The sequence below is a fragment of the Lutra lutra genome, chromosome 5 (genome assembly GCF_902655055.1).
Source record: "Lutra lutra chromosome 5, mLutLut1.2, whole genome shotgun sequence".
Classification (NCBI taxonomy): Eukaryota; Metazoa; Chordata; class Mammalia; order Carnivora; family Mustelidae; genus Lutra; species Lutra lutra.
In genome coordinates, this window is record NC_062282.1 from 150,603,048 (window position 1) to 150,630,283 (window position 27,236).

General features: G+C 44.8%; 2 protein-coding genes and 1 long non-coding RNA gene across 4 annotated transcripts in view; 2 read left to right on the forward strand and 1 right to left on the reverse strand.

The window, feature by feature from the left end:
• Positions 1 to 2,622, reverse strand: part of LOC125099855 (uncharacterized) — a 59,963-nt gene extending 57,341 nt beyond the window's left edge. The window contains exon 1 of the long non-coding RNA XR_007127378.1: positions 2,353 to 2,622. This is a non-coding gene — a long non-coding RNA (uncharacterized LOC125099855). The remainder of the gene's footprint in view (positions 1 to 2,352) is intronic.
• The window catches only part of LOC125099854 (uncharacterized), a 10,312-nt gene extending 6,926 nt beyond the window's left edge, over positions 1 to 3,386 (forward strand). The window contains exon 2 of the mRNA XM_047729402.1: positions 2,353 to 3,386. Coding sequence (XP_047585358.1) covers positions 2,353 to 2,957 — 605 coding nt within the window. The 3' untranslated portion in view covers positions 2,958 to 3,386. The remainder of the gene's footprint in view (positions 1 to 2,352) is intronic.
• ZNF454 (zinc finger protein 454) lies at positions 2,782 to 24,953 on the forward strand. 2 transcript variants are annotated; one of them, XM_047729391.1, is made up of 6 exons: positions 2,825 to 2,908; positions 3,393 to 3,560; positions 3,908 to 4,008; positions 4,978 to 5,104; positions 5,531 to 5,620; positions 19,877 to 24,953. In XM_047729391.1, exons 3-6 carry the CDS (start codon positions 3,976 to 3,978, stop codon positions 21,190 to 21,192), a joined length of 1,566 nt encoding a protein of 521 aa, XP_047585347.1. In that variant the 5' UTR covers positions 2,825 to 2,908; positions 3,393 to 3,560; positions 3,908 to 3,975; the 3' UTR covers positions 21,193 to 24,953. The 2 variants fall into 2 exon arrangements, with proteins under 2 accessions (XP_047585346.1, XP_047585347.1); XM_047729390.1 differs by lacking the exon at positions 3,393 to 3,560 and having other exon boundaries at positions 2,782 to 2,908; positions 3,911 to 4,008.
• Positions 24,954 to 27,236: the final 2,283 nt, after the last annotated feature.

Here is a 27,236-nt window from a genome sequence, read left to right on the forward strand (position 1 = left end):
TGGTCACGATGGCTGCTCTGCTTCAGGTAAAGTATCCGATTCAAGGCAGGAAGAAGGAGAGTGGGAAGCACCAGCAACATCTGTGCCTTTTATTAAAAGAGGTTGTCCCAGAAATTGCTCAGCGGATTTTGGCTTGTATCTCACTGACCATAGCTGTGTTACATGGAGGCCAGCAGCAAAGGAGGCTGAGAAAATAAATACTCTTCCAGCCTCTAAAGTGGAGGTAGGCAAAGAAAAGGAGGTTTGAGCAAGGTGTTGATGTGGCCAATACTCTGGCGAGAGTGTGTTTACCTGATGGCTGAAAAGAAAGATGTGGGAGAGTGGAAGGTACAGCACGGAGGGGACAGGCAGCTCAAAGTGGGAAAACAGGACTGGGGCAGAGGCAGAAGCTATAGGAACCTTTTTTGAAGGAAGGAAATTTTTCACCAGGAGAGGTGGGAATCAAGAAGTGATGGGTACAGAACACGTTTGTGGGTGGCAATGGAAGAGGCTCCCTATGGAACTGGGTCCCTGGGCAGGTCAGTCTCTTTGGGCTATGTGACCTCTAAGCTCTAAATCTTGGGGGCTGGAATAAAGACAGAGGGAATGAAACAACCTTATCCTCGGAAACTTAGATCTTTAATACTTGTCTCTTACACCTAGTTTTCTCCTCTGCCTTCACAAGTTTTTTTCTAGAGGAGGCAGAGATAAGAGATGGATAGAAAGTAGATGAAAATGAAAAAGACAACAGCAAAATAAAAGGTCAGAAGGAAGGCACAGGACAAAGAGAAAAGGAAATATGAAACCTACTGAAGCCTAAGATAATGCAATAACTCAAAACTTGGTGAAACATTAACCTATACAAGAAGCAGCTGGAGAAATGAGTCAGCTATACAGAGGTTGCACTATTTTTTCGGGAGTTTTTGGATGCCTTAGGTCCCTGTATGTCAGTTCTCAGTCATTCTGGTCAACAAGTAAGGAGGACAGTCTCTGCACCTCTTCTCTATCCCAGGGCCAAGACACCGGGTTCGAGTTACTAGACATGAGACCTCGAGCAACAAACTGAACATCTGCATGCTTCACTTATTGTTAGTAGTGCAAACTGCACAGCTTGGGATTACAGAAGATACCCATGTAAAGTACTCATAAAAGTGCCCAACACACAGTGCTCCATAAACACATATTATCATTCTCATATACTTGAAAACAAAGTTAACACCCAGACTCCTTAGCATGGCATCCGGAAAATTATCTTGGAATCACTAGACCCTCAAAACAAATGCGGTGCACACACAAAGGCGGTACGTCTATGGGAGGCTGTCCGCCCCTGAGACTGTTATAACAGCCTCCTACCTGGCTTCCCTGTATTGCCCGGGCGCCACCGGAGTCTCTTATCCCCTTGCAGCTGACCAGCGATTCTGTCCAGATGTGCTCAGCCGCGTCACTCGCGCAGACTCCTTCGCTGGTTGCCCATCACACACGGAACAAATCCAAAGGTCTTCCGATGGCTTGCTAGGCCCCAGTCCGCTTGGAACCTACCGTGCAACGCTCCCTTGCCTACCAGGCCCTCTCCAGTCCCTCCAGCCTCGCAAAGCCTCCGGCTCATCAAGCACACACTTCAGTCTCGGGACCTCGCCATCTCCTCCCCTTAGACAGCTCTTCCCCACGTATTCACACGGTTTCCTACCTCACCGGAGTCCAGTCTCTGCTCACGTGCTCCCCTCAAAGAGGATTTCCCCAAACTCGACTTAACATCATCCCCACCCCAGCCCCCACGCCCCCGTTCACAGGTTTCCGGACAGACACTAAGTGCAGGTTCCACGGCTCTCTCCCCAGCCCCCAGAACAGTGCCTGACACACACATGCTCCCAAAGTTGTCGAGAGGATGAAATCTCCCATAAAACCCCAAACAGAACGCCGTCGTGGGACCTAAGTCACTGACACCGCTTCCTAAGCCGACAGTCCCGACAAACCTCTGCTCACATTTTTTACTAAGTTCACCGCCAACAAAGTTAAAACCTCCCCTTCCTCCCCGAGCTTCGCGAAAACGTGTTCAAAGGCAACTAAACACCCCGCGTGGGATTCTCCATAGGTCACCCCGTCCCTGCCCGTCGCCGCAGAAAAGAATCCCACCACGGCCTCGGGGCTCCTTCCTGCCTCGGCGAGCCGCCGAACTGCAGGTCCGCTCGCCCTCCTCGGCGCTCCTCTCGGGTCCCGAGGCCGCCACCCTGGTCCCCGCCACAGGCCCCGCACCCCGGCCTCGCGCCCCCGCCGGTCCCCCGGGCCACACCGCTACAATGGTTTGCGTCCTCCGCCTCTCAAGTCGTCCCCGCGCGGTCCTCCTTCAGGAAGGCGCCTTTTGCGGCTTCTCACCTCTTACTCCGTCCTCCCGGACCGCCCCCGGTCCGCTCCCCGCGGTGACGGACCGACTTTATCCCGCGTCAAATTCTCGCTGGTCACTGCCTTTCCCGGGCGTTACTTCAGGACTTGAGGAGGACTCGGAGCCTGACTTGGACGGAACGAAAGCCCGCACGTGCTGCTTAACGCCCGGAGAATTAGCTGCCCTAAGAGGAACGCCAAAGAGCCTGCCGTGGCCTCTGGGAAATGTAGTTTCAGCGCGCAAAGCGGCCTGGCGTCGCCTTGAAGGGCCGGGCTCTGTCTGCGCAGGCGCGCGGTATCACTTTCTCCGCCCCACGCAGGGGCTGGCCCTGGCCGCCGCTTCGCCCTCTGGGAAGTGGAGTCTGGGAAGCCGAAGTGTTGCTGCCCTCGGACTCTCGGGTACTCGGCTCAGCGGCTCCCCGGGCAACGCGCAAGCGCAGTTCCGACCTGGGCTGCCGACTCCAGCTCATTGTGTTCAGCCTGCGATGTGGCTGTTGCGGTTTTTCGCCGCGGGCAGAGGCTCCTCCAAGGGCAATCCTGTGGTGACCAGGTACGGCGAGCAGAGCCGCGTCGGGAGAGCGGGATCGGCCGTAGGGTAGTCGGGCCTCGGGGGCCAGGGCTGCGGGAAAGAACGGCGACTCGGTGCGGGTAGTAGTCCGTGCCGGAGGACACCGATCCGATGCCCCAAACTTCTCGGGACATATGACTGAGGTTTGATTCCACAGAGGAAAGGGGAGGACGGCCAGGTGCAGGCTGTTGGTTTTAGGGTCCGAATGTGCGAGCGCATGTGGAGGAGGATGCGGTCCAGGCCTCTGCGTGCCGGGGGACGCCTCCAGAGGTGGATGCTCCGGTCTGTGACGGAGCCCTGTCTGCGGACCTCGCCGAGGCCGGTGCAGCCGCAGCCGCAGTCGCGGCAGCAGCTTCCGCGAGGACCCGGCAGGGGGCCGGAGGGCCGATTGTGTGAATGAGACTCCCCGCCGCCCAGACACACAAATGCACAGCCCTCTCGCCCACTCTGGCTCTTTGTCATCCAGACTGGGCGGAGGGGAAGAGACCTGAGGTCAGAGAAGGGCTTGGCCTGAGAGGCCTTGGCAGTGACGATCCAGCCCTCGTAGCTTGCCTTTGGAGGAGAAGGAAGATCATCCTTCCCCACTTCCTCCACTCCCCTTCCAGGCAGGGGGGAAACTTCTCTTGAGACCTGTCAAGGTAACTTCAGGGTAAAGGCCAGGGGGTGGGTAGAAATCCTGAGATCTGGGGCTGAAGGGTGCTTTCTGCAAGGAAAACCCAACGTATTTAAGTTACGGGAAGATGTGGAGGATTTGACTCAGATGCTGGGAGAGAGTGTGGGGCTGGGAATGGCCGCATGGGGAAGGATCCCCTTGACAGTGGAGGCTGTCAGAACTATCCTCAGAAAGAGGAGAGAGAATTGGGAACAAATAGGAACCAATAATCTACTGCTTCGGGGTACTGGAGGACTCCTAGAATGGGAATGCTCACAGCCTCAGTCTGGACTGTCCTCTGATCTCTTTTAACCCAGTTCTCCTCATAACAGGTGTGTAGAAGTTTCTAGCCTTGGTCCCACTCTGCCAGTCTCTGAAAGGGCTTATCAGAGAAGGAATGGCCGTCAGGCACCTGCCACCCATCGTCCAGGTGAGTGGGGAGTTGCTGCAGGGTCCCCGCCCCCCAAAATTGACTTAAAAGTTTTTAATGTAGAGGTTTGGAGAGGGTGGGCTTGGTTTTTTTACCCTAACCAAGAGCTTTTCTCTTAATCCAGTCTCAGTTGGAGGCCTGCCCCCGTTCCTCCTGTATGTATATAAAAATAGATGATAGATAGATAGATAGATATATTGACATTCTTCTCTGGGCTTCTCCTTAACTCCTTCTCAGGGCACACCACCTCTCTTGGCTTCTCAGCCAAGAGTTTCTAAGCAAGGCACTAGTTGTGATCAGAGGGGACAAGGTCATATTGTCCAGAATGACTGTTCCTGTGGGAACTGTGTTCGTGTGTTGGAGGTGAGTAGGTGAGCAGCTGAAGACAAGCAGGAAGGAGTTGCTCAGCAACAAGTAATAGGTGCTGGACCATGTTCTCCAAGACATGCTGGGAAGACAAGAGAGATGGGGACACAGTCCCTAGCTTCTTGGAGTTAACAGTCCAGTGGAGGGGTGGGATCTGAAGGTAAACAAGAACCTACAGTAAAGTGGGATGGTGCTTTGCCAGGCCTGCTCACTTGAAAAGGGAGTTGAGGACGGCTGTGCCCAGGAGGAATTGTGGAGGCTGAGGTCTGGGTAGGATTTGGTCATGGGGTGGAGGAGGGCAGATTGAGGGAAATGGGAGAAAACATTCGGGGCGAAATGAACAGCAAGAATGAAGTCTCAGGGCTGAGGAAGCCTATCTTCTCCACACGACGTGTTCCTTCAAGGCAGGATGCAAAGTCTGATAAAAGCTCAGCCCCGGGACACCCTGAGGAAATGCTTACATTGTCATAGAACACCAGCCCGCTCTGTACTAACAGTCGTGCACCTCTCAACAGGCTCCTGGGCCTGCCAGGCTCAACTCTTCCCAGAGAGCCACGGGAGGGGGTCACCACTGGTCACCAGGGATGGGGTTTGCTGTTGCAGGAATCAGTGACCTTCAAGGACGTGGTGGTGCTCTTCACCCGGGACGAGTGGGCACAGCTGAGCCCTACTCAGAGGGCCCTTTACAGGGATGTGATGCTGGAGAACTACAGCAACCTGGTCTCACTGGGTAAGCGGGGGCCTCCGAGGGCTGAGCTTCACACATGGGGATCCCTTAGGGACCCTTAGAAAGTCTCAAACTGGTTCCACACAGAAGACTGGGCTGGGAGTGGGCTGATCGAGGATGCTCTGTTCAGGGCTGCTGCATGTCTACCCCTGGTGTCCTGGGGACTCAACCCCTTTGGAGTCTAAGTGCAGATGCTTCAAAGGCGACGAGGTTGAATCCTCTCTCTGTGTCAGCAGGGAGAAGGACATGGGAACAGCTGGTCTGTGTCAGGTCCCAGGCTTCTGTTCTTCCTTCTGAAGAACTCACCTGTCCCCTGGCCTTCCTATCAGGTCATCTTTTCCAGGAAGTCCCGAGGACCAGGTCTCTTCCTTGCAATGATTTTATCACTGGTATGAATAAGATGTGGTCCATTTTTCCCCCCAAAAACAGGACTCTTAGGACCCCAGTCAGATGTGTTTTCCCAACTGGGAAAAGGAGAAGAATGGATGCTAGAGGATGCGTCGGGAAGCTTCTGTCTTGGTAAGAGCCCTGCGTGTGGGAGGCACCAGGAGGGCCTCCACAGATGCTCCAAACTGAGGAACACTGTCTTTTCCCTTCTCATTCACGGCAGCATCTGGTTGCCACATTGGTCCCTATGTGAATGGGGGCCCTTCTATCCATGAATTTTCTCCCTATTTGGTATTGATTAATAGTTTTCAGTTTGGAAGAGGCCTCCAGTATAACCTGGGCCGCTTCCCCTGCCCCATGCCTTGTTTAGCATCTCACAGTGCGGTCTCTGCTGGCGGTTCTCAGTGATGAGGAACCACGCCAGGTTGCACACACGGCAGGGTGAGATGGGCCGGCTAACCATGTGCCTTCTGAGCAGCCATGCCAGCTAAACCCTGCAGGCTTCTTCAGCCGCCTTCGTATTTGTTCATCTGTGTGTGCACAGATTCAGCCAGCATTTAATTACTCTCTGCCTGTTGTCAGCACCTCACCGTGCAGGAAGCGTCATGAGAGTGTGGCCAGGATTACACTTGGCCGGGTCCCTCCTTTGGCACCTGGTAGGTGGCATAGACTTGTAGCCCGAGCATCTAGAGAACTTGACAGTTTAGTGATTGTTACTTGTCTCGAGGAGCCCAGTGGGTGCCCCTCCCTTTGGTCCTGAATTTTCTAAGAGAGCGTATTGCCTTATCCAAGACATTACGACATTTCTGTTTGAGCTGGTGTTTTGCAGGCTATGAAGTATTTTTTAAAACCTTTTGGTACTGATTTTTCACCCAGCAAAATAGGCGGGGATTTATATGTGGAATGTCTAGAACCCAATCTGTTCTGGAATTTAAATGTCTTAACTCTAAAATTCACTTTTCCAAAGAAATCTCTTCTAACTTAACCCGGTAGCATTCTGAATTTGTGTGTTCTGTGATACCCAAGCTAAGGCATTTTTAGTATTTCGTTCCGTACTATATAAGCAGGGTTCTGACAAAAGAAGGAGGGCGTAGGGGAATTAAGCAAAAGAACCTTATCTGCTGTCCTGCCACTTGAGCATAACCTCATCTATTCTTCCATTACTCCTCATTACCGCGAGTTATTTCCTGTACTTGGGTGGGGGGAATATGAAGATGAAGGAGTTTTGTGCCTAGAAACAATTTGACAGTCACGTGTGGGTAATGACCTGAAAAACCAGGTGGTCATGGTGCAGGCCTTCCCAGTGCCTTTCCCGACTCTCAGGGTCCAGCACCTCGTCTTCCTGAGTTGCCTGGTCACCCCAAAACTTTGAGCTGATTCTGGAGGGATGACCAGTGGTTAGCACTGATCAGGCATGGGAAGAAGTCTTACTTTATATTTCCCAATAAAGTTTTATGGCTGTTCCTCTCATTATCTATTGAAGATTTATTTTTACTTTTGAATAAAACCATCTTCTGTTTTCTTAGCCAGAAATTGCTGCTGTAGAGAAATGGTAGTCATTTCCAATATCTATTGCCCTGTTGTCACTCTCTGTCAGTATTCTTAAAGCATTCATTAGATCATTTTTAGTTTGGTTTTTTTTTCTTATTTCTCTTTCACTTCATGATGACTGATGAGGACTTCAAAAAGCCACCTAGAATTTCTCCTTTGTTGCACCAGTGACTCCTGATTTAGAACAGACACTTATTTTCAGTTGTAGGGAGAAGTCCTTCTGATAGATTTTCTCTTCTCAGGGCCATGCACTAGCAGAGGGAGAAGAGAGTTGGCATTTGAGCACCTGGGAACTACTACCATGCTGGGTGTTTTTCAAGGGTATTTATGCGAATTACCCCAGTCAGTCCTTACAACCTGTGAGGCAAGTCGCATCAACCCCGCGTACAGAAAACCAGGCCTCAGCATGGTTAACTCATTTGGACAGATTTAACATTGCTGTTTCCTGGCAAGTCAGGATAGGGGTGAACCCAGCATTGAAACCCATCTGACCCTCAAACTCATGCTCTCCCCTCCAGAAGAGCTTCAGTCACCTAGAAATTGTTTACTCAGTGAACCTACAGATAACCACCTGGTCCCTTAATTTGGGTCATGTGCTAATAATTTTTCATAGTTCTTCCGTATTTATTAATCCTTTGAGGTTTCTTTCTGTTACATTGGTTATATCTTTTACCAATTAGCTTTAAACTGTTGGTGGGGTTTTTTTGTTGTTTTTTGTTTGTTTGCTTTTGGTTGGTTTTTTTTTTGAGCCATGAAGTATATTCGTTCACAACTGGGCAAAGCATTCATGTAAATATTTAACACTTTATATTGTGTCTTCTTCCCCATTTCCAACTTTATCTGCTTTTTTGTCCCCTTTTTCCCTCTTAAATTGGTTGGGAATTTTTTTTCAGAGATCCAGCTCTTATTTACATCTCTTACAGGCTGTAATTTTACTTCGACACTTGTGGTCATTTCCTTGATTTATTTTAAAATGAACATATTTTAGGCTGTACATTCTGTATACAAACGCGAATCTGTGGTATTTTTTGATAGTCTGAAGAGTAAGGAAATAGCACCCCTACCCCCACTGTCCAGCCGAAGTAACAAAACGGAGGGGCACCCGTGGAGTCTGATGTGCCCCACATCACTGCCCCTTCCACCTCTCAACGCCCGCCAGAGCCGCTAGCTTATCACCAGCAGCCCTGTGCTCCTCGTCATGGTCTTTCCACATTTATCTCTGGCTCTGAGCAGTCACGATCAGCTTTGCGTGCTTTAACGTTTGATCCATGTATTGTACAGCAGATATCTTTCCACAGGCTGTACTTTTCAACCCTTGCCAAGATGTGTAGCTCTGCCCTTCGATACTCCCTCAGCGGCGATACCTCAGTTTCTCCATTCTGTGGCTGGTAGACCTGTAGGTCATTTCTGGACGTTGCTGTGTAGAATAATGCTGACTGAATATTCTTATATGCATTTCCTCATATGCATGGGCATTCTTTGGGAGTCTTTAAATGTATTCATAGGTGTGGAGACACTGGGTTTAAGGGTATATGCTTCGTCAACTCTGCTAGATTTTCCCAGATTACTGATTAATTAAATTAGTTGTTCCACATTATACTGATAGTTGACGCAAGTTCTTGTTACTTGATACTCTTGCCAAAATTGGGAACTGTTAGACTTTTTTTTCCAGTCCCACTCCTGTGAAATGGTATCTCCCTGTGGTTTTAAATTACATTTCCTTGTTTCCTAGTGAAATTGGACATCTTTTTGTGTGTTGCTGATTTGTGTTCTGTGACTTACATGTTCCTATTCTTTGCCCATTTTTCTATTATAGTTTATCTTTCTCTTACTCATTTGTAAAAAGTTGTATGTCTTCAGGGATCCAGGATTTCATACAGTAATATATAAATATGTGTGTATATATATATATATATGTATATAACAGGAACCCAGTATTTTAACAGTTAATATGTGTCACCCTATAGTTTCTCTTCTTTACTAACAGAAATTCTTTTTTTTTATTTTTTTTAATTTTTAATTTTTTTAAAGATTTTTTATTTATTTGACAGACAGAGATCACAAGTAGGCAGAGAGGCAGGCAGAGAGGGGGTGGGGGAAGCAGGCTCCCCACTGAGCAGAGAGCCTGATGCGGGGCTTGGTCCCAGGACCCTGAGATCATGACCTGAGCTGTAGGCAGAGGCCTTAACCCACTGAGCCACCCAGGCGCCCACATTTTTTTTTAAATTTTTTATTAACATATAATGTATTATTAGCCCCAGGAGTACAGGTCTGTGAATCGCCAGGTTTACACACTTCACAGAATTCACCATAGCACATACCCTCCCCAATGTCCATAACCCAACCACCCAATCCCCCCCTCCCCCCCGCAACCCTCAGTTTGTTTTGAGATTAACAGTCTCTTACAGTTTGTCTCCCTCCCGATCCCATCTTGTTTCATTTTTTCCTTCCCTACCCCGAAAACCCCCCACATTGCCTCTCAAATACCTCATATCAGGGAGATCATATGATAATTGTCTTTCTCACTAACAGAAATTCTTAATGAAGCAAAATATATCAGTCTTTTGCCTTAATGATCTTTATCTTCATGCTTTTTCTGTTGTGTTGAAATGATCCTTTCTACCCTTAGATCCACAAGGGAAGGACTTGGTCTTGCTTGTTCTTATATCCTCAGATATAACCATTGAATGGAAGCATGATTTTCTAATAGTACTTAACTTTTGTCTTTTTTTTCCCCGTAATATCTTGTCAGAGGTTGCTTCTTAATAGACTTTTCTTTTTTTTTTTCGAGTAGCCCAACATGGGGCTCAAACTCACAACCCTGAGATCAAGACCCAAGCTGAGATCAAGTCAGACACTTAACGGACTGAGCTACCGAGGCACCCCTTTAATAGACTTTTTAATGAATGTTTGACTCTGCTGATCCTTTCTATTTTATCTTGATCTAGTTCATTGATTTTTTTGCCCTTTATTTCTTACCTTTGACTTTCTTGGATTTTATTCTGTTCTTTTTTTTTTTTTTTTAAAGATTTTATTTATTTATTTATTTAACAGACAGAGATCACAAGTAGGCAGAGAGGCAGGCAGAGAGAGAGGAAGGGAGGCAGGCTCCCCACTCAGCAGAGAGCCCAACTTGGGGCTCGATCCCAGGACCCTGAGATCATGACCTGAGCCGAAGGCAGAGGCTTTAACCCACTGAGCCACCCAGGCACCCCTATTCTGTTCTTCTTATTTTTAATAATTAAGTTTCATCACAGTAATACATATATTTCATGGAACAACAGTGTTGAATATAAAAAACAAGAGGCCCCTTTGTCCCCCCTTTTTCCCATTCTCCCCTCTGGAGAGATAGTCCCTTTTCTCTTCCTTTAGCTGATTATTTGATAAATTTCCTTACAAATAATGACGTTTTTGCTCTCTCTAAGAGTTCCCTCTGACCTCTTTGCAGTGAATCCCCTTCCCCATCCATAACCCAAGCAACCCTAATCTGCCAGGATTTCACAGGAATGGACACATAGCCTTCTGTGTCTGACTTCTGTCACTTAGCACAGTATCTCTGAGACTCCTTCTTGTTGTTTCACGTGTCAGAAATTCTTTGCTGTTGCTGAGTTAGTGCCCTGTCATATGGCGATAGCTCTGTTCAGGCATCGTTAATGAGCATTTGGGCTATTTTCAGGTTTGGGCTAAAGCTGCTATGAACAGTCTGGTACAAGTCTTCTTCACGTGGATGTATTTTAGTTCATATGCTCTTTGTAGACATATGTGCTCACTAAGGTACGTGCCTAGAAGCAAGAATCCCAGGTTGTACCGTAGTTGTGTGTTGAAACTGGGACACTCTTTTCAGTGGATGCAGGAGCTAGGTGCCCCTTACTGTGCTGGGTCAGACTCCAGCACCACGCTTAGCAGCAGCTCTGCAAGGAGCCACCCCTCCTTGTTCCGTCTCTCGGGGGAAATCACTCTATCATTCACGATTGAGTCTGTCGTGTGTGGATTATTTTGCAGATGCCAACCTGATGTCAGGTTGAAGAAGTTGACTCATCTGATGAGAGTTTTATCATGACTGGCTATGGCATTTTTCACGAATGCTTTTCCGAATCCTGAAGATGCTGCTATGTTTATCAGTTACATTGATTGGTTTTAAAATGTCAAATCAAATTTGCCTTCCTGGAAAACCCCAACTTGGTTTTCATTTCTTGTTTTCGAAATATTGCTGGATTAAATGGACTAACATTTTGTTATGAATTTTTGCATCTGTAGTCATGATAAATTAGTCTGATCTGTTCCTCGCAGTATCTTTGTTTTTGATATCAGGGTAATGTTAGCCTTATAAGATGAATTTGGACATTTCCCCTTCCCTATTATTTTTTTGGAAAATCTGTACAGAATTGGTGTTATTTCTTCCTTAAATGCTTGGTCAACCCAGTGAAGTTTTCTGGGCCAGGAATTTTCCCCATGGGAAGTATTAAACTGCAAATTCAGTTTCCACAGCTTCTTTTCAGTGGGCCACAAATGTTAGCTGCCTCAGCCTCCCCGAATCCTGGGCTCTGTCACTTCAGTTCACTGAGCCTCCTGGGCTGTTTTGGTCCCTGTGCTGTGAAATGGACACTGTCCCCGGGGCTAAATTCCTAGGCCTTCCCTTGTCTGTTTCCTTTCTTCCAGGGATCTCCATCTTTCCCTGTCATTTGTCCATTGCCTAAAAAGTTATTTCTTTCTCTCTCTCTCTTCCCACCGCTCTGGTTTTCCAATTGTTTTACAGTGGGAATTCTCAGAGTTTTCCAATTCTGCCGTCATTTTTAATTTCCAAGAACTCTTGTTCCTCTGGATATTGCTTTATTTATATGCTAGTATTCACATTTTATGGTTAAAAATATTTTACCTCTAAAGATAATGGTTTTTTAAAAACATTTTTCTCTCTCTTCATAAGCTCATAATTTTTCTCTTTGATTATTTTGGTATCGCTTTCCCGTTAGAAGCTTTCCTCCTGTATCCGGTTTGTCCCTGATTGTCTGCCCAGGTAAATGGTGGGAGGATCAAGGTCCTTTCTGGAAACTCTTAGTGGGTAAGTGGGGTTTGAGTGTTTCACCTCCTGCCACTAGCTGCCCTGGTGTCTTCGGTCCAGAGCACCTTCGATTTACTCCCTCCAAGAGGAAAGGCTGGGACTTCTGCCAAGTTGGGAGAGGGGAGTCCCCAAGCTCTTCGGACTGGGGGAAGGGACATGGGGGCCTAATGGCTTTGTAAACTGACCTTAAAGCAATGTTTCAATATCCATTCCCCACTTCCAGAGGTACCTGATGGTGCCAGTTCCTGAAACTCTAGGTAATTTGGAAGTAAATCAGGTTAGTTTCCGATCCCTCCCTGGGGCTGACCTTTCGAGTACATTGTAAAGGGGTTTGGATCATACCACTTGCATGCCTTGTGTGAAACCCTGGAGTTACATAGTTTAAGACCATACTTTGTTTTTTGTAATGTGGGACAATGCAGCTAGGGGTATTGCTCCTTAATTCAGCCCACTCTGAGGTGACCTAGGGGGCCCAGGGAGAGCAGATTCCATGTGCTCAGATCTTCAGCAGGGGTCCAGTCTCTCCTAACCTCAGTTCATCTTCAATGTGGGAAAACCGGGGTGCATTTGACTCCCCTCTTGATTACATGAGTATTCTCCTGGAACATTCAGAAGACAAATATTCTCTTTAATGTACATGATGTGATTTTATGACCACAATCAAGAAAAGGCTTTAATAGATATAACTACCCAGCAGCTGCTAGAAAAGAAAGCCAGCAATTAGTTATTTTTGTTGAGCCATAGTATATCCCATTTGAAAGCCTTCTGCCAGATTTTTTTAAGTAAAAATATTTTAAAGGGGTGCCTAGGTGGCTCAGTGGATTGGGCCTCTGCCTTCGGCTTGGGTCATGATCTCGGGGTCCTGGGATCGAGCCCCGCATCGGGCTCTCTGCTCAGCGGGAGCCTGCTTCCTCCTTTCTCTCTGCCTGCCTCTCTGCCTACTTGTGATCTCTGTCTGTCAAATAAATAAATAAAAATCTTGAAAAAAAAATTTATAGTAATACTAACCCAGGAAAATACACAAATTATAAGTGTAAAACTCAACACATTTTTGCTGTGTAAATACTGTATAACTGGCACGTGTAACAAGAAGAATGTTACCAGCACATCAGAAACCTCCCATCCCCTCTATTTCTTTTGTTCTAAAGATAACTACTACCCTGACCGTAGGCTTGTTTTGCCTGTTTTCAAAGTTTGTATAAATGGAATCATACAGTATGTTTGAGATTCATGCACGTATGGCAATAGTTGGATCATTCTCACTGATGTACAATATTTCACTCTGTAAACCTACCAGCATTTCTACTTTCTACTGTTGTTAGACATTTGATTCATTTCTAGCTTGGGGCTATTATGAAGTGTACTGCTTTGAATGTGCCTGTATGGCTTTTAGAGAATATAAATGTACATTTCTCTTGGGTATATAGTTATGAGTACTCTGTTCATGAGTATGCAAGCTTTAGTCGACACTGCCAGGTAGTTTTCTAAAGTGGGTAGACCAGCAGTATGCGAGGGTTCCGTATTCTCTATAGACTTAGTATTACCATTTAAATTTTTTTTCCACCACTCTAGAGGATTTATGGAGTATCTGATTGTGTTTCAACTTATGACTGATGAAATTGATCATCTCTATTTTTAATCTCTTTAATATCCTCTTCTTTTGGAAAACTTATTTACTATAAAGAGAGAGAGAGAGTACAAGTGGGAGGGGCAGAGGGAGAGAGAATCTCAAGTAGACTCCCAACTGAGCATGGGGCCCAACTCTGGGCTTGATCTCACAACCCTGAGATCATGACCTGAGCCAACACTAAGAGTCGGACACTTAACCAACGGCACCACTTAGGTGCTCCCAATATTCTCTTTTGTAAAGTACCTTTTATTTTCTATATAGTTGTCTGATCTTTTCTTATTGATAGGCTTGCTGAATATTTCTTTTAGGAACTTTGCATCTATTTTAATGAGAAAAAATAATCTGTGACTTTTTTTTTTTTTTAATTGTCTTCATCAGATTCTGGCAGGTTGTGCTAACTTCATAAAACCAATCAGAAATATTTGTTCTCTTCAGTTCTCTGAAAAAGCTTGTGTAAAATTGGTGTTATTTCTCCCTTAAATGTTCATACAAATTCAGTACTGAAGCCATCTCTGCCTGGCAATCTCGTAGTGAGAGACTTTTATTTATTTTTTAAAGATTTATTTATTTGAGTGAGAGAGAGCAAGCACAGAATGTGATCACAAGTGAGGGGAGGGATAAAATGAGAGGGAGAGAGAGAGAATTCTCAAGCAGACTCCCCACTGAGCACAGAGCCTGATATGGGACATGATCCTAGGACCCTGAGATCATGACCTGAGCCAAAATCAAAAGTCAGCCAGTTAACCTACTGAGGCACCCCAGGCACCTCTGTGAGAATAACATTTTAAAACGAAGATTCAATTTATTTATTAGATGTAAGACCATTCAAATTTTGTTTCTTTTTTTATACCTTTCTAGGAATTTGAACCTTGCTCTAAGTGCCCAAACTTATTAACATAAAGTTTCCTTATTATGTTATTATCTTATAAGTCTCTGTGGAATCTGTCCTGATGTCATCTTTATAGTACTCATTATTGATAATTAGTAATTAGTGATCATTAGTAATTAGTAAGGCACACACATAATTATTTTGTGCCTTCTTTTCTTGATTAGTGTTGCTAGAAGTCTATCAATTTTTATTAAGTTACTGATTTGTCTTTTATTTTGTCTTTATTTTTTATTTTTATTGTCCTTTTTATTTTTTTGTTTTATTTTTTTATCTTTCCTTTTATTTTTCCTTTTTGTTTCATTTGCTATTTTTCTAATTTCTTGAGATGTACATTTCCTTCTACACATGACTGTAGCTGCATCCTATCAGTTTCATATCATATTTTTATTATCATTTAGATTCTAATTTTTGTTGTGATTTTTTTTCTCTCATCTATCAAGTTATTTAGAAATGTATTACTTAATTTAGAAATATCTGGGTTCATTTCCAGCTTAATTCCACTGAGCTCAGAGAACATACTCTGAATGTTCTCATTCCTGTGAAATGTATTCATTTACAGCCAATATAAGGTCAGTTTTGGTAGACGTTCTCTATGTACTAATAATATGTGCTCTGTCATTGTTGGGTGTACTGTTTTCAAGTCTATTATTTGAGTCAGATTTGTTTATCAGGTTATTGAGAGCATCTCCATTCTTAAAGGTTTGATTTCTGAGTTATTGAGAGTGGTGCGTGAACACAGATTGCTAGGATTATAAAGATTTCTGTTTTTGCTTTTCATTTTCTCTGCTCTACTTTATACATTGTGAAGTTTATGTGCAAATGTAGATTTGTTATATGTTCCTGGAGAACTGTCCCTTCTGTCAATGTGAAATATCTGAAAGTCTATTTTTTCTAATATTGTAAGATTTGTCTGATATATATACCAGCTTTCTTGTGGTTACTGCTTGCTTCATAAATCCTTTTCATTCTTTTCTATATTTCTATACCTATGTTTTGGTATTTCTCTTCTAATAAGCATTTAGTTGGATTTTTTAAATCCAGTCTTAAAATCTTAGTTTTTGTTTGTTTGTGACCGATATCACTAATAGGCAGCGGGGCAGGCAGAGAGAGAGGGAGAAGCAGGCTCCCTGCTGAGCAGAGAGCCCAATGAGGGCTCAATCCCAGGACCCCAAGACCATGGCCTGAGCCGAAGGCAGGGGCTTAACCCCCTGTGACACACAGGTGCCCCTGCTAAGTGTATTTAATTACATATATATTTTCAACCTCTCAAGACATAATTATTATGTGCAATAATACTTACATGTATTCACATATTTACTTTTCTATTGCTTTTCATTCCTTCTTACATTTCCATGTTTCCACCTGGGATTTTCTTATGCCTAGAACATGCTTCTTACTGTGTTTTTTTTGTTTTTTTAATGTGGGTCTGCTGGTGTCACAGTCTCTGTTTTTATTTGTATAGAAATACCCATTTCATATTCACTTTTTAAGGATATTTTCTTTCTATTGAATTATTTGGCAGTTATGTTCTTTCAACACTTCCTGATGTTGGTTCATTGTCTTCTGGCTTCCACTGTTTTTGTTGAAAAGATGGCTGCCAGTCTTATTTTTTTTTCTTCTTTTTTTTTTTAATTTAATTTTTAAAAAGATTTCATTTATTTATTTGACAGAGAGAGACACAGTGAGAGGGAATACAGCAGGGAGTGGGAGAGGGAGAAGTGGGCTTCCCACAGAGCAGAGAGCCCGATGCAGGGCTCCATCCCAGGACCCCAGGATCATGATCAGAGCTAAACGCAGAAGCTTAACGACTGAGCCACCCTTTTTTTTCTTTTTATTCTTTAAAAGTAACGTATTTGTTTTCTTCTCAAACAACTGTTAAGATTAAACTCAGGTTTCTAGTCGTTTTGTGCTTAGGTGAATTTTCTTTGTATTTATCCTGCTTGGAATCTCTGGTGCTTCTCAAATTCATTTTTCAGCCTTTGTGTTGTTTCAAATAGTATTTTTGTCCCATTTGTTTCCTTCTCCCATTCCAGAACTCATCACACATGTGTTCAATCTCTTCATCAAGACTTATATGTTTCTTTTTTAAATTTTTTCAGCAACTTTTACCATAGATGTTTTCTGCTTATGTATTTTTCCATTGTACTATTGCTACCTTCTACTATGTCTAATATACTATTAAATCTATCTGTTCAGTTCTTAATTTCAATTATTATATTCTTTTGTAGAATTTTCATTTGATTCATTGGTTCCAATCTCCTGTTGAAATTCTCATTCTTATCTATATTATTGAATACATTAATCACAGTTATCTCAAAATCCATGTTTGATAACTTGGATATCTGAATTCTGTGGGTCTTTGTGTATTATCTGTTTTTTCTCTTGATTTAATTTCTTATTATCTGGTACATTTTGATTGAATCTTTGATATTGTATTTGAAGAAGTGAAGAGGCCCTGGTGATGTTATATTCCTCCAGAGAACATTTGCCTTTTCTTCTGGCAGATAGTGTAAGGGAACCACCTTAATCCAACCAGGGACGTGTTAAATGGAGATTGGGTTGTGGTGTTTATATAAAGCTTTGCCTATCTCTTATTTGCCCTTGCTACTAGGCTGTAGCCCTCCAGTAGTGCATACTGAGAGCTTTACATGTTTACTGTGACCACTAACCCCTTCTTTGGAAAATCCTGATCTCAGATTTTGGCTCCATATTTTCTTAAGATTAGAAAATTTTGAAATTCTGCTTAGCTTTGGTCTCTTGTCCTGAGAGGTTTTGGAATTCAGCAAATTCTATAAGGGAAAAAACCAGTAAGTATTGGGATTGCCTTTCTGTATTTCCCTTTTCTCCCAAATATTGAACTATCAGGTTGGCCTTGAGTGACATCTGATGCCTTTAGACAGAATTTTTGTTTATCAATTAAGATTTTTCAGTTGTTTTCTGCAGGAATGTCTGCCACAGCTTACTTTATCAGGTCCAGAAATGAGAGTCAGCCCTTAAGGTGCTAACATTTGGCAATCCTGGCATTTAACTGACCATTTTTGTTTTGAGCAACATTAGTCTGAGCCACCAGGATTTTAGCTTTAAAATGCACCTGTTTAACTTTCTTTTCCAGATAAGTAAAGGAGTTAGCTTAGTTTGATTTTATTGATTATAGCTCTTTGTAGATTTTCTGAGGTGTGTAGGAAAAAAAGTAATGAGGAGGCTTGTTCTTGATAGGACTTTCCAGGAATCTTTGCATCATTGCAAAGTAGTATCTAGCTTTTATCATTCATTTCTTAGTACAAAGTCTTAAAGAGACTTAACATAAAAGGCAGATAATCACAAATACATAGGAAAAACTAGTATGCAGTCCAGAACTCTGCTTGTTAATACAGACCTACCTCATTCTGTTGTGCTGTGCAGATATGCATTTCTTAACAATTTGAAGGTTTGTGGCAATCCTGCTTCAAGCAGACCCATTGGTGCCAATTTTCCCGCAGTGTTGGCTCACTTCATGTCTGTGTCACATTTTGGTAATGCCGGCAATAGAACTGAAAACCTCTGGAAAGGATTCACTATTCTAGATACCATTGAGAACATTCATAATTTATGGTCAGAGGTCAAAAAAATCAATATTGGTAGGAGTTTGGCAATTGATTCCAAGGTTCATGGGTGACTTGGAGGGGTGCAAGACTTCAGCGGAGGAAGTCACTGCAGATGTGGTAGAAAGAGCAAGAGAAACTAGCATTAGATGTGGAGCCTGAGAATGGAACCGAATTGCTGCAAGCTCCTCAAGACAACTTGAACGGATGAGGAGTTGCTTCCTACAGATGAGCAAAGAGAGTGGTTTCTTGGCATGGAATCTACCAAAGAGGATGCCGTGAAGGTTGTTGACATGACAACACAATATTTAGAAAAGGGCATAAAGTTAGTTGATAAAGGTGAGGCAGGGTTTGAGAGATTGACTACAATCTTGAGAGAAGTTGTACTATGGGTAAAATGCTATCAAACAGCACCTCATGCTACAGAGAAATCATTCCTGAAAGGCAAGAGTCCATCGATGCAGCAAATTTCATTGTTGTCTTATTTTAAGAAATTGTCACAGCCACCCCAGCCTTCAGCAGCCATCAACACTGAGGCAAGACCCTCCCCTAGCAAAAAGATTTTGCTGAAAGCTCAGATGCTGGTTAGCACTTTTTAGCAATAAAGTACTTTTTTAATTGTGGTATGTAGAGTGTTTTTCTAGACCTCACGCTGTGCTACTGAAAAGACTACAGTATAGCATAAACGTAACTTTTACATGCACTGGGAATCCAAAAACTTCATTTGACTCACTTTATGGCGACATTCAATGTATTGCGGCAGTCTGGAACCAAACCTGCAGTCTCTCTGAGGTATGCCTGTGCCGTAAAACCAAGGGAGACAATTATCGAGTAAGTGCGGAATTTGTCTGTGGGGAGAGAAATAATTCTGTGAGATAACACGTGGGACCACAGCTTGTATCCTAGTAGCAGAGTCCCATTTCTAGTGACTAGTATACTGTTTTCCCCAGTGAGGGCCTCACCCTCTAAGGTGTACCGAGTATATCCAGGCAGATTTACTGCTTTGTTCCTAATATTCCCTCCTGACATACACATCTTCATGGTGCATTTTCCTCATATAGATGTTACATTATTCATACGGGTTTAAAGACTTCACTTCCTCACCAGTAGTAGGAGGTCCTAATTTTATTAGCAGATATGAGTGTTTTACACAGCCTTTACTGTGGCTTTTTTATTACGCATCTGAATGAGTGTATAAAACATAAAATGTTGCTTTTATTAGTTATAGGAGTTGAATGACTTTTCTCCCAAGTGTTGACCTCTAGTTTCCCTGGTTTCTTTAGGCTGCATGTAGGTTATTTTAAACACCGTACCACTAAAATGGACAAGGTACATTTTTTTTCTTATCTATTAGCATAGTAGGATCTACATAGGCTTTTTGAGGCTTAGAAAGTCAGATTAACTTCTCTGTAGTCACAAAGAAAATGAATATTGTACTCAGGATCCCAACCCAGGCCTGTGACTTCTGAACTCAAGCTCCCAAGCTGTCCTGCTTCATACATCTGACATTAAATCAACCCCTTCCTGCTACGTCCTCTGCTCACCTCTCTTGCTCTTTCCTTTCCTATCTTCCCTTCAAGATGCCTTCAAAACGGCAACCTCTTTGTCAGCATTATAAACAGGCTCATCTTCTTACCGTAACTAGATAAAACATATGTTTATGTTTGATGCCTTTCAGACTGGATGACTATGCCTGTGAGTAAGAACTCTCCTCCCAAGCCGGATATTCCTGATCAGGACTTGGATCAGTGGATGATAAAGGAAGGATTCACTAGAGATAGCCACTGGAAATACGATGGCCAGTTGGAATGGCAGCATGGAGGCCAGGGGGTACTTGCTCACCAGAAAACCCCCTCTGTGCTCCACGCCCAGGCCAGGGATGAACCTGGGAAGCACTGCACTGTGAGCTCATCTTTTGATCAGAGTCAGGGATTTCAGTCTAGCAAAAAAGCCTTCGAGTGTAGTGAGTGTGGAAAAGTCTTCACTAAAAGTTCAACCCTTAATAAACATCAGAAAGTTCATACTGAAAAACTGAATGCAAATCAGAAAACTGTTATTAAAGAGAAACGATATGAATGTAGAGAATGTGGGAAAGCCTTTCACCAGAGTACACACCTTATCCACCACCAAAGAATTCACACTGGCGAGAAACCGTATGAATGTAAGGAATGTGGCAAGGCCTTCTCTGTGAGCTCCTCACTCACTTACCATCAGAAAATTCACACCGGAGAGAAACCTTTCGAATGCAACTTATGTGGGAAAGCTTTTATCCGAAACATACACCTTGCCCACCATCATAGAATTCACACTGGAGAGAAGCCTTTTAAATGTAACATATGTGACAAAGCCTTTGTGTGCAGGGCACATCTTACCAAACATCAGAATATTCATAGTGGAGAGAAACCATATAAATGTAACGAATGTGGAAAAGCCTTTAATCAGAGTACGAGTTTTCTTCAGCATCAAAGAATTCACACTGGAGAGAAGCCCTTTGAATGTAATGAATGTGGAAAGGCCTTCAGGGTGAACTCTTCCCTGACAGAGCATCAGAGAATTCATACTGGAGAGAAACCTTATAAGTGTAGCGAATGTGGGAAAGCTTTCAGGGATAATTCATCCTTCGCTCGACATCGGAAAATTCATACCGGAGAGAAACCTTACAGGTGTGGTTTGTGTGAGAAAGCCTTCAGGGACCAATCAGCCCTAGCCCAACATCAGAGAATTCATACTGGAGAAAAACCTTACACGTGTAATATATGTGAGAAAGCCTTCAGCGACCATTCAGCCCTCACTCAACATAAGAGAATCCACACCAGAGAAAAACCTTACAAATGTAAAATCTGCGGGAAAGCCTTTATTCGAAGCACACACCTTACTCAGCATCAGAGGATTCACACAGGAGAGAAGCCCTATAAATGTAATAAATGTGGGAAAGCTTTCAACCAGACTGCAAACCTCATTCAGCATCAGAGACATCATATTGGAGAAAAGTGATAGGATTATAGTTTATATGGCAGAACTTTGAGACCGAGTGTGTTAATTATTGAATGTAAGTGAATCCATTCCAGAGAATAGCCATGAAAACCGGTGAAGATGGAATTTTTATTTACAGAGAGTCTACCTTCACGGTACTGTGGGTTTGAGAATTTAAGAATGGCATGCCCTCCTAGTTCAGAACTGCCTCAGTTGAATAACAATAATGTTTAATTAGTCTGAATTATTAAGTATTATAACCAAAATGAAGCTTCATTAACAACACAGAAATTAGATGATCACATTTACATTTTGACTATTAAGAGAAGTTATAAAATTGCAAAAGACCAGGGGAAGAAGCAAAGGAACAAAAAAGTAAAAATGGTCAATAAGCATTTCACTCACTTTTTTTATATAAAAGGGTTTCTACTTTCAGTGGAACCCTTTGTTCTCACCCACCCACTTTCTCAGTGTAGGGAAAGTACAGTCACCGTAAATTGGCCCTGGAGTTACCTAAATTATGTTTCCCACCTTCTGCTTCAAACCATCTTCTCAGATCTCCCTGACTTATGTGTCCACTGGCTGCTTACCCATATTCTCCTTCTGGGACAACTCATTTGAATGGTGTGTCCCTCTTGATTTAGCACCTCCTAACTGGTGACATCGTGTCACTTATCAACACCCCATTTGCCCTTGGAGAATGTCGTGATCTGGCTGCCTACACAGTCCATGATTCTGGTTATCGCAACCAGACCCAGCATTCAGAACTCGGGGACCCCTGGGAGACAGGTTGATCAAACTTCTTGAGTTACCCAGTTCCTCTGGGCCTCACCTTGACTCTTACACTGGGATGGTACCTTAAAGTAGGGACTAGGTTGTGTAGACATTACCTCCAATTGCTCCGCACTGTCCTTACCCCACACACAGCAGTCAGGGGCCTGCTCAGCTTCAGACGTGACAATCCAGCCACCTCACAGTGTTCTAGACCCTCTCCACTTCTGTGATTTGCCATTTCCTAACATGCAGCTGACACAAGTTAGAGCCCCAAAGCTAGTCCTCAAAGGCTCTGACCCACTCTTTCCCTTGGCTGGCAGTCCTCTGTGTCCACTGCAAGGATATATTCCTCGCTCCCAGAATACGAACTGCTGCATCCTGGTCCCTGCACTTCTTCCATCCAATTTTCGGCAGGTCTCGACTGTGTTCACAGAGCAAACAGCTTTGAATTTCTGCTTTTGCATTTGGAAGTGGACATTTCCTCTCCTCCATCTGGGTGTTCTATTTAAAGACTGTCCCATTCTGACAGTGGTGAGCTATCTGTGGTGTAATTCCATGGGTCAAGACGCGGTCAACAGCATCGTGACGTTCCCTGGCAGGGAACTGTCCATGCCCAAAACTTGTAGCGATACTCTGTTCCTGCAGGTACAGTTCCTTCTCCATCTTTGATCCTTCACTGCTCTCAGTAGAAAGCACAGAGATAAAATAACATGTGTTATTTTATACAGTCCCTGGTAGCACTGTCCCCTTCCCCACCACAAAGGACGGGGAGCCCGCACTACTGCAAACTGGAACAACACACCACATCATGATATGGAAGAGCAAGTCCACCGTTGTTCTGGGAAACGGAGTGGCAAGTTCTCAGTCCGTGGAGGTGCTCTCCATCAAGTCGGGCAGCCCACTGGCCCCACAGATGCTGCACCTCAACTCCAAGTTACAGAAGAGGACAGTCTTTTTCCTGGTGGAATTCTAAATTCATCTTCCATCGAGTACAGGCTGCCAGTGTGGGCAGGCATCTGTGAGGGGGTCAGCAGCAGCTCATGCTTTCTCCCCTACTAAGCTGCAGATGAAGCAGCATTTCGAGGGGTGACTTGGAGCTCTTTGTGCACTGGGCCCCCACATGTTCATCGGCAGCCCTATAGGGCTGGCAGCCCCCAATTCCACAAAAAAAACTTGAAAACCTGCTCGCTGCTATAGATCCCTGCCTGCGGTACCAGCCGTGTGGCCCACCTGCCCCTAACAATCACCCTCTTCCCTTGAATCCCTGTGGGACGCTGCTCAGCTGAGTTCAATGTTCATTTTGTTTGTGTTTAATGAGAGCTGCTGCCACGGGTCCTGTGCCTGCAGTGGAGCCAGAGCCGAGACCAGGTGCCCCCGAGAGCCTCCTTTATCCCGGGGACGGCACCGGCCACTGTTCCTGCACCGGAATCCATGCAGCCCGAAAGCCATGCAGCCCGAAAGCCCTCAATCTGGGATTGCTCCCTGCCCAGTCAGTGCACAGACTTCCCGGTGCACCCACGACCATGCCGTTGCAAGATAATGAAGGAGCCAGTATCCCCACCCCCTCAACAGGACTAGAGAGACAGAGGAGCCAGAGAAGCAGATCTAGACCCACTTCCCACATCTGATGCACCAGAGCTCTCCTGGTCTACCATGGAATTGCCCAACGGGCAAACTCAGTGGCAGTGGCAGTTCTGCTCTGCCCAGGGGAAGGGTTTGGGAAGAGGATTAGCACCGTAAACCTTGTTAAAAGTCATCATTGGCTGTGGGCTCCCGTGAATGCCCCCCTGAAACTGCCAGCTCTTGGGGGGAAAATAATTGCTCCAGTCTCCCCTTTCACATTCCTCTAATGCCTCTTGTCAGGTCTTCCCATCTCCAGCTGATAGATTGGGCGCCTGGGTTCTCCCTCGTCACCTGAGCTCACCTTGCTCTGCCACCAGCATCTGCCCAAGACGTTGCCTTTCTCCATATTCAGCAATGGCTTTTAGAATGGCACCTTGACCCTCAGCAGACTGGGGCTTCCCAGTTATAGTACCTGAGCCTCAGAGTCTTGGAACAAAACAACCCTAAACTGCATGCATCTTTGGTTGAGAAAACAACTTAATTCCCTCAAACATGAATTTAGTCCAAGTGCATACCCTCCAGCTGTCTGATTCCTCTTCCCTTTGCACTTTGCCCTCCTCTGCCCTTTACTGGATTAGCCAGCAAGGCCATGTGGACACATAAAACACTCCCACCTACAGTGGGAGGAGTCCCAGCTTCTGGCCCCTCCTCAACTCCCGCTAAATATATTTTTGGTAATATTTTTACTTTTAGTATTTTTATACCAGTTTGCAAAGGCAAAAAGAAAATACAAGGTTTGATTGTTTCCCATCACTCATGAACTCAGTGGCGCTAATGACCGTTCTCTGCCAGTGCCAGGATTTGGTCACTCGGGCATGTTCCTCCTCAGCCTGTGTGTTACCCTGTCTACGGCTCATCACTCTTCTTAAAAATTGTTGCCATAGAATGGCCCATCAGTGTGTCTTTCTGAAAATAAATGAGAGGTACAAGCTGCATTTGTGTTACCTGGTTATCTCTGAAGACCTGGCCAAAAGTAGTGCTTCTAAGCATTTTTATCTTTGTATGGCCAGTCTGGTCCTGCCCACAATAAGCATCCAAACCTACCTGGTCCCAGAAACCATAGTTCAGGCTGTGGAATAGAAGAGAGCTGTATCCCCAGTCATCGGGGACAACAGTTAACATTTGAGGATGTCCCGCAGGCCGGGTACTGTTGTAAGCACTCTGCATGTAATAACTCATTTAATCCTCACAATTCTGTGAGACTGTCTCATCCCCACTTGAAAGTTGAACAGAGAGGCTTAAAAGCGTTTCAGAAATTAAACAGCTGGTAACGTGCATGGTCTGAGGGCCTGACCCAGGCCCTGTAGCTCTGGGGCACACATGCCTCCCTGCTTCACTCAGCTTCCTCCTTCATGGACACATTCTGGAGGGCCACTTGGCTCCAGACGTTGGAGTGGGGCAGATATATGGCTATGGATGGGTGGGGGGGGGGTCCCCAGCCTTGAGACCATGTTGCAGGCATGGCTTTCTGGTACCCACATCCTCCACAAAAAGACCTTTCCTCGGCCCTGGGTTGGCAAGGTGGAAAGAGTTCAGGTGCTCCTCTAGCCTGAGAGTACAAGAACCATGGGTTCGCAAACGCCTATCAGCCCTTGGATATCTCGCGGGCACGGCCTGATAACCATAGCAGGTCCTGAACGTGGCCACATGAGAGTAATTACTACGAGTGCCCTTCTTGAGGTTTTCCAAAAGCAGAGAGGTGGGGCATCTGGGTGGCTTAGTTGGTTAAGCATCTGCCTTCAGCTCAGGTCATGATCCTGGAGACCAGGACTGATCCCTGCATCTGGCTCCCTGCTCAGCAGGGAGTCTGCTTCTCCCTCTGCCCCTCACTCTGCTCCTCCATGCTCTCTTTCTCTCTCTCAAGTAAATAAAATCTTAAAACATACACACAGAGAGAGAGAGAGAGAGAGAGAAAGCCAAAGCTGGTAGCTAGAGAAACAGCAACAGCCGAGCATGGTACATACACAGAGGGTATGCACACATCTAAGTATTGCTTTCATGGGACTTAAATACGGAAGACAGGTATTGCAAAACGAAACACAAATGAGCAAAATAACTGTAGTTTGTGAGATACGTGTTTACACAGATGGGGTACCTCAAAAGAGAGTGTGAGAGGCCCAGCTGTAGATTGTGTGGTCACACTGGGCTTCACTAGAATTGACAACAGACACAGTGAGACAGGGAAAGTGGTTCGGACACACAAGGCAGGAACAGTGCGGGCTGGGTAAGTGCCATTAAAAAGGCGGTGGAGCCCAGAGTCAGCACTGGTGTTAGCAGCTTGAGCTTCCACAGGAAGAGGCAGGACCACAGCCCAACCAGCCCCTGCAGTGAACTTGGCTGGTGCTCTAAACACAAGCCATTGCCAGGGTCAGGTTTTGTGCTTCAAACTCTCAAGCTACAAGTGGTTGCTATTGATGAATAGATTTTACCAGAGCATTGGGGGGCCTGGGAGGCTCAGTTGTTGAGCATCTGCCTTTGGCTCAGGTCATGGGATCAAGCCCCACAAGGACTCCCTGCTCAGTGGGAAGCCTGCTTCTCCCTCTCCCACTCCCCCTGCTTGTGTTCCCTCTCTTGCTCTGTCTCTCTCTGTCAAATAAATAAAATCTTAAAAAAAAAAATTTTTTTTTTTACCAGAGCACAAATACTGGGAAATTTTCCACTTAGTTTGTTCTTTTCCAATTAATTTTCCTTCCAGTGAATAAGAAAATACCAAATTTAGAAGAACTAAAATGCGGAAACTTAAAAACCACGTAAGTTTCAATTGCTAATTTATTTCAGCAATATACTTCAACCAAGGTACAGCATTGCTCACTGTTACCTAATACTATCATTTCTAGCCATTGTGATGGGGGGAAAATGGGGCTATAAATATTTACAGGCGAGGATATACCAGATTCCCCCTGGTGCATTGCCTCAGGCTCTTCACCAATCATTCTGGTCCCCTCTGGGCCACCTCCCATTCCAGCCACCAGTGACTTTGTCCATGCCACATATCCAGCCACAGGACTCACCTGTGTAAACCCTTCCGTGGCTCCTCCAGGGCCAACCATGGGAAGCAAAACCTTCAAGACCCTTCACAGCCAACCCATATAGAATTAATATTTTTATGAGGGAAATACAGCACAGCTTTCTCTAGCTTTCTCTATAGCTTTCTCTGTTTTCAAGAAGGAATGTTATTTGTCTAAGGTCTGAGATGGGGTCTTGGGATTGGTCACCTGAGGTGTTTATGTAATGAGTGGGGTCTGTTTGGGCATTGACTGGTAGGACTGGGAGGGTGGATGCTGGGAAATGGGGTCAATGATGTGGGCATCTGCAGGGATCAAGGTGACTCTGGCTGTCAGCGACTGTGGGAGAGGCTAATTATCTTGGCCAAGGTCACTAACTAGCATGGCAGAGCTGCCATTGATCTCAAGAAGTCTTAACCTTGACATTATACAATTTCTAGATATGAAAGCTGACTGAAGGAAGTCTACAGTGTCAGGGGCAAGACAAAGTCTGTGGCCACTGGAAATTTCCCTGTCTGGCAGATTGGGATGGGGAAAAAAAAAACTCAGAAGTTGATAGTATGGGTAAGTTCAACATTCAAGAGCCCTGGTAGAATAAGCTAATAATACTTCAAATTGGCCAGATTACATCAGTGAACAGCATGTGGGGCCAGACCCATGTGT

Coding starts and splice junctions, on each gene's coding strand:
- ZNF454 (XM_047729390.1), top strand. CDS start 3,976: ATGGCCGTCAGGCACCTGCCACCCATCGTCCAG. Junction 5,105..5,530: donor CAGCAACCTGGTCTCACTGG/GTAAGCGGGGGC, acceptor CCCCAAAAACAG/GACTCTTAGGACCCCAGTCA. Junction 5,621..19,876: donor GTCGGGAAGCTTCTGTCTTG/GTAAGAGCCCTG, acceptor GATGCCTTTCAG/ACTGGATGACTATGCCTGTG.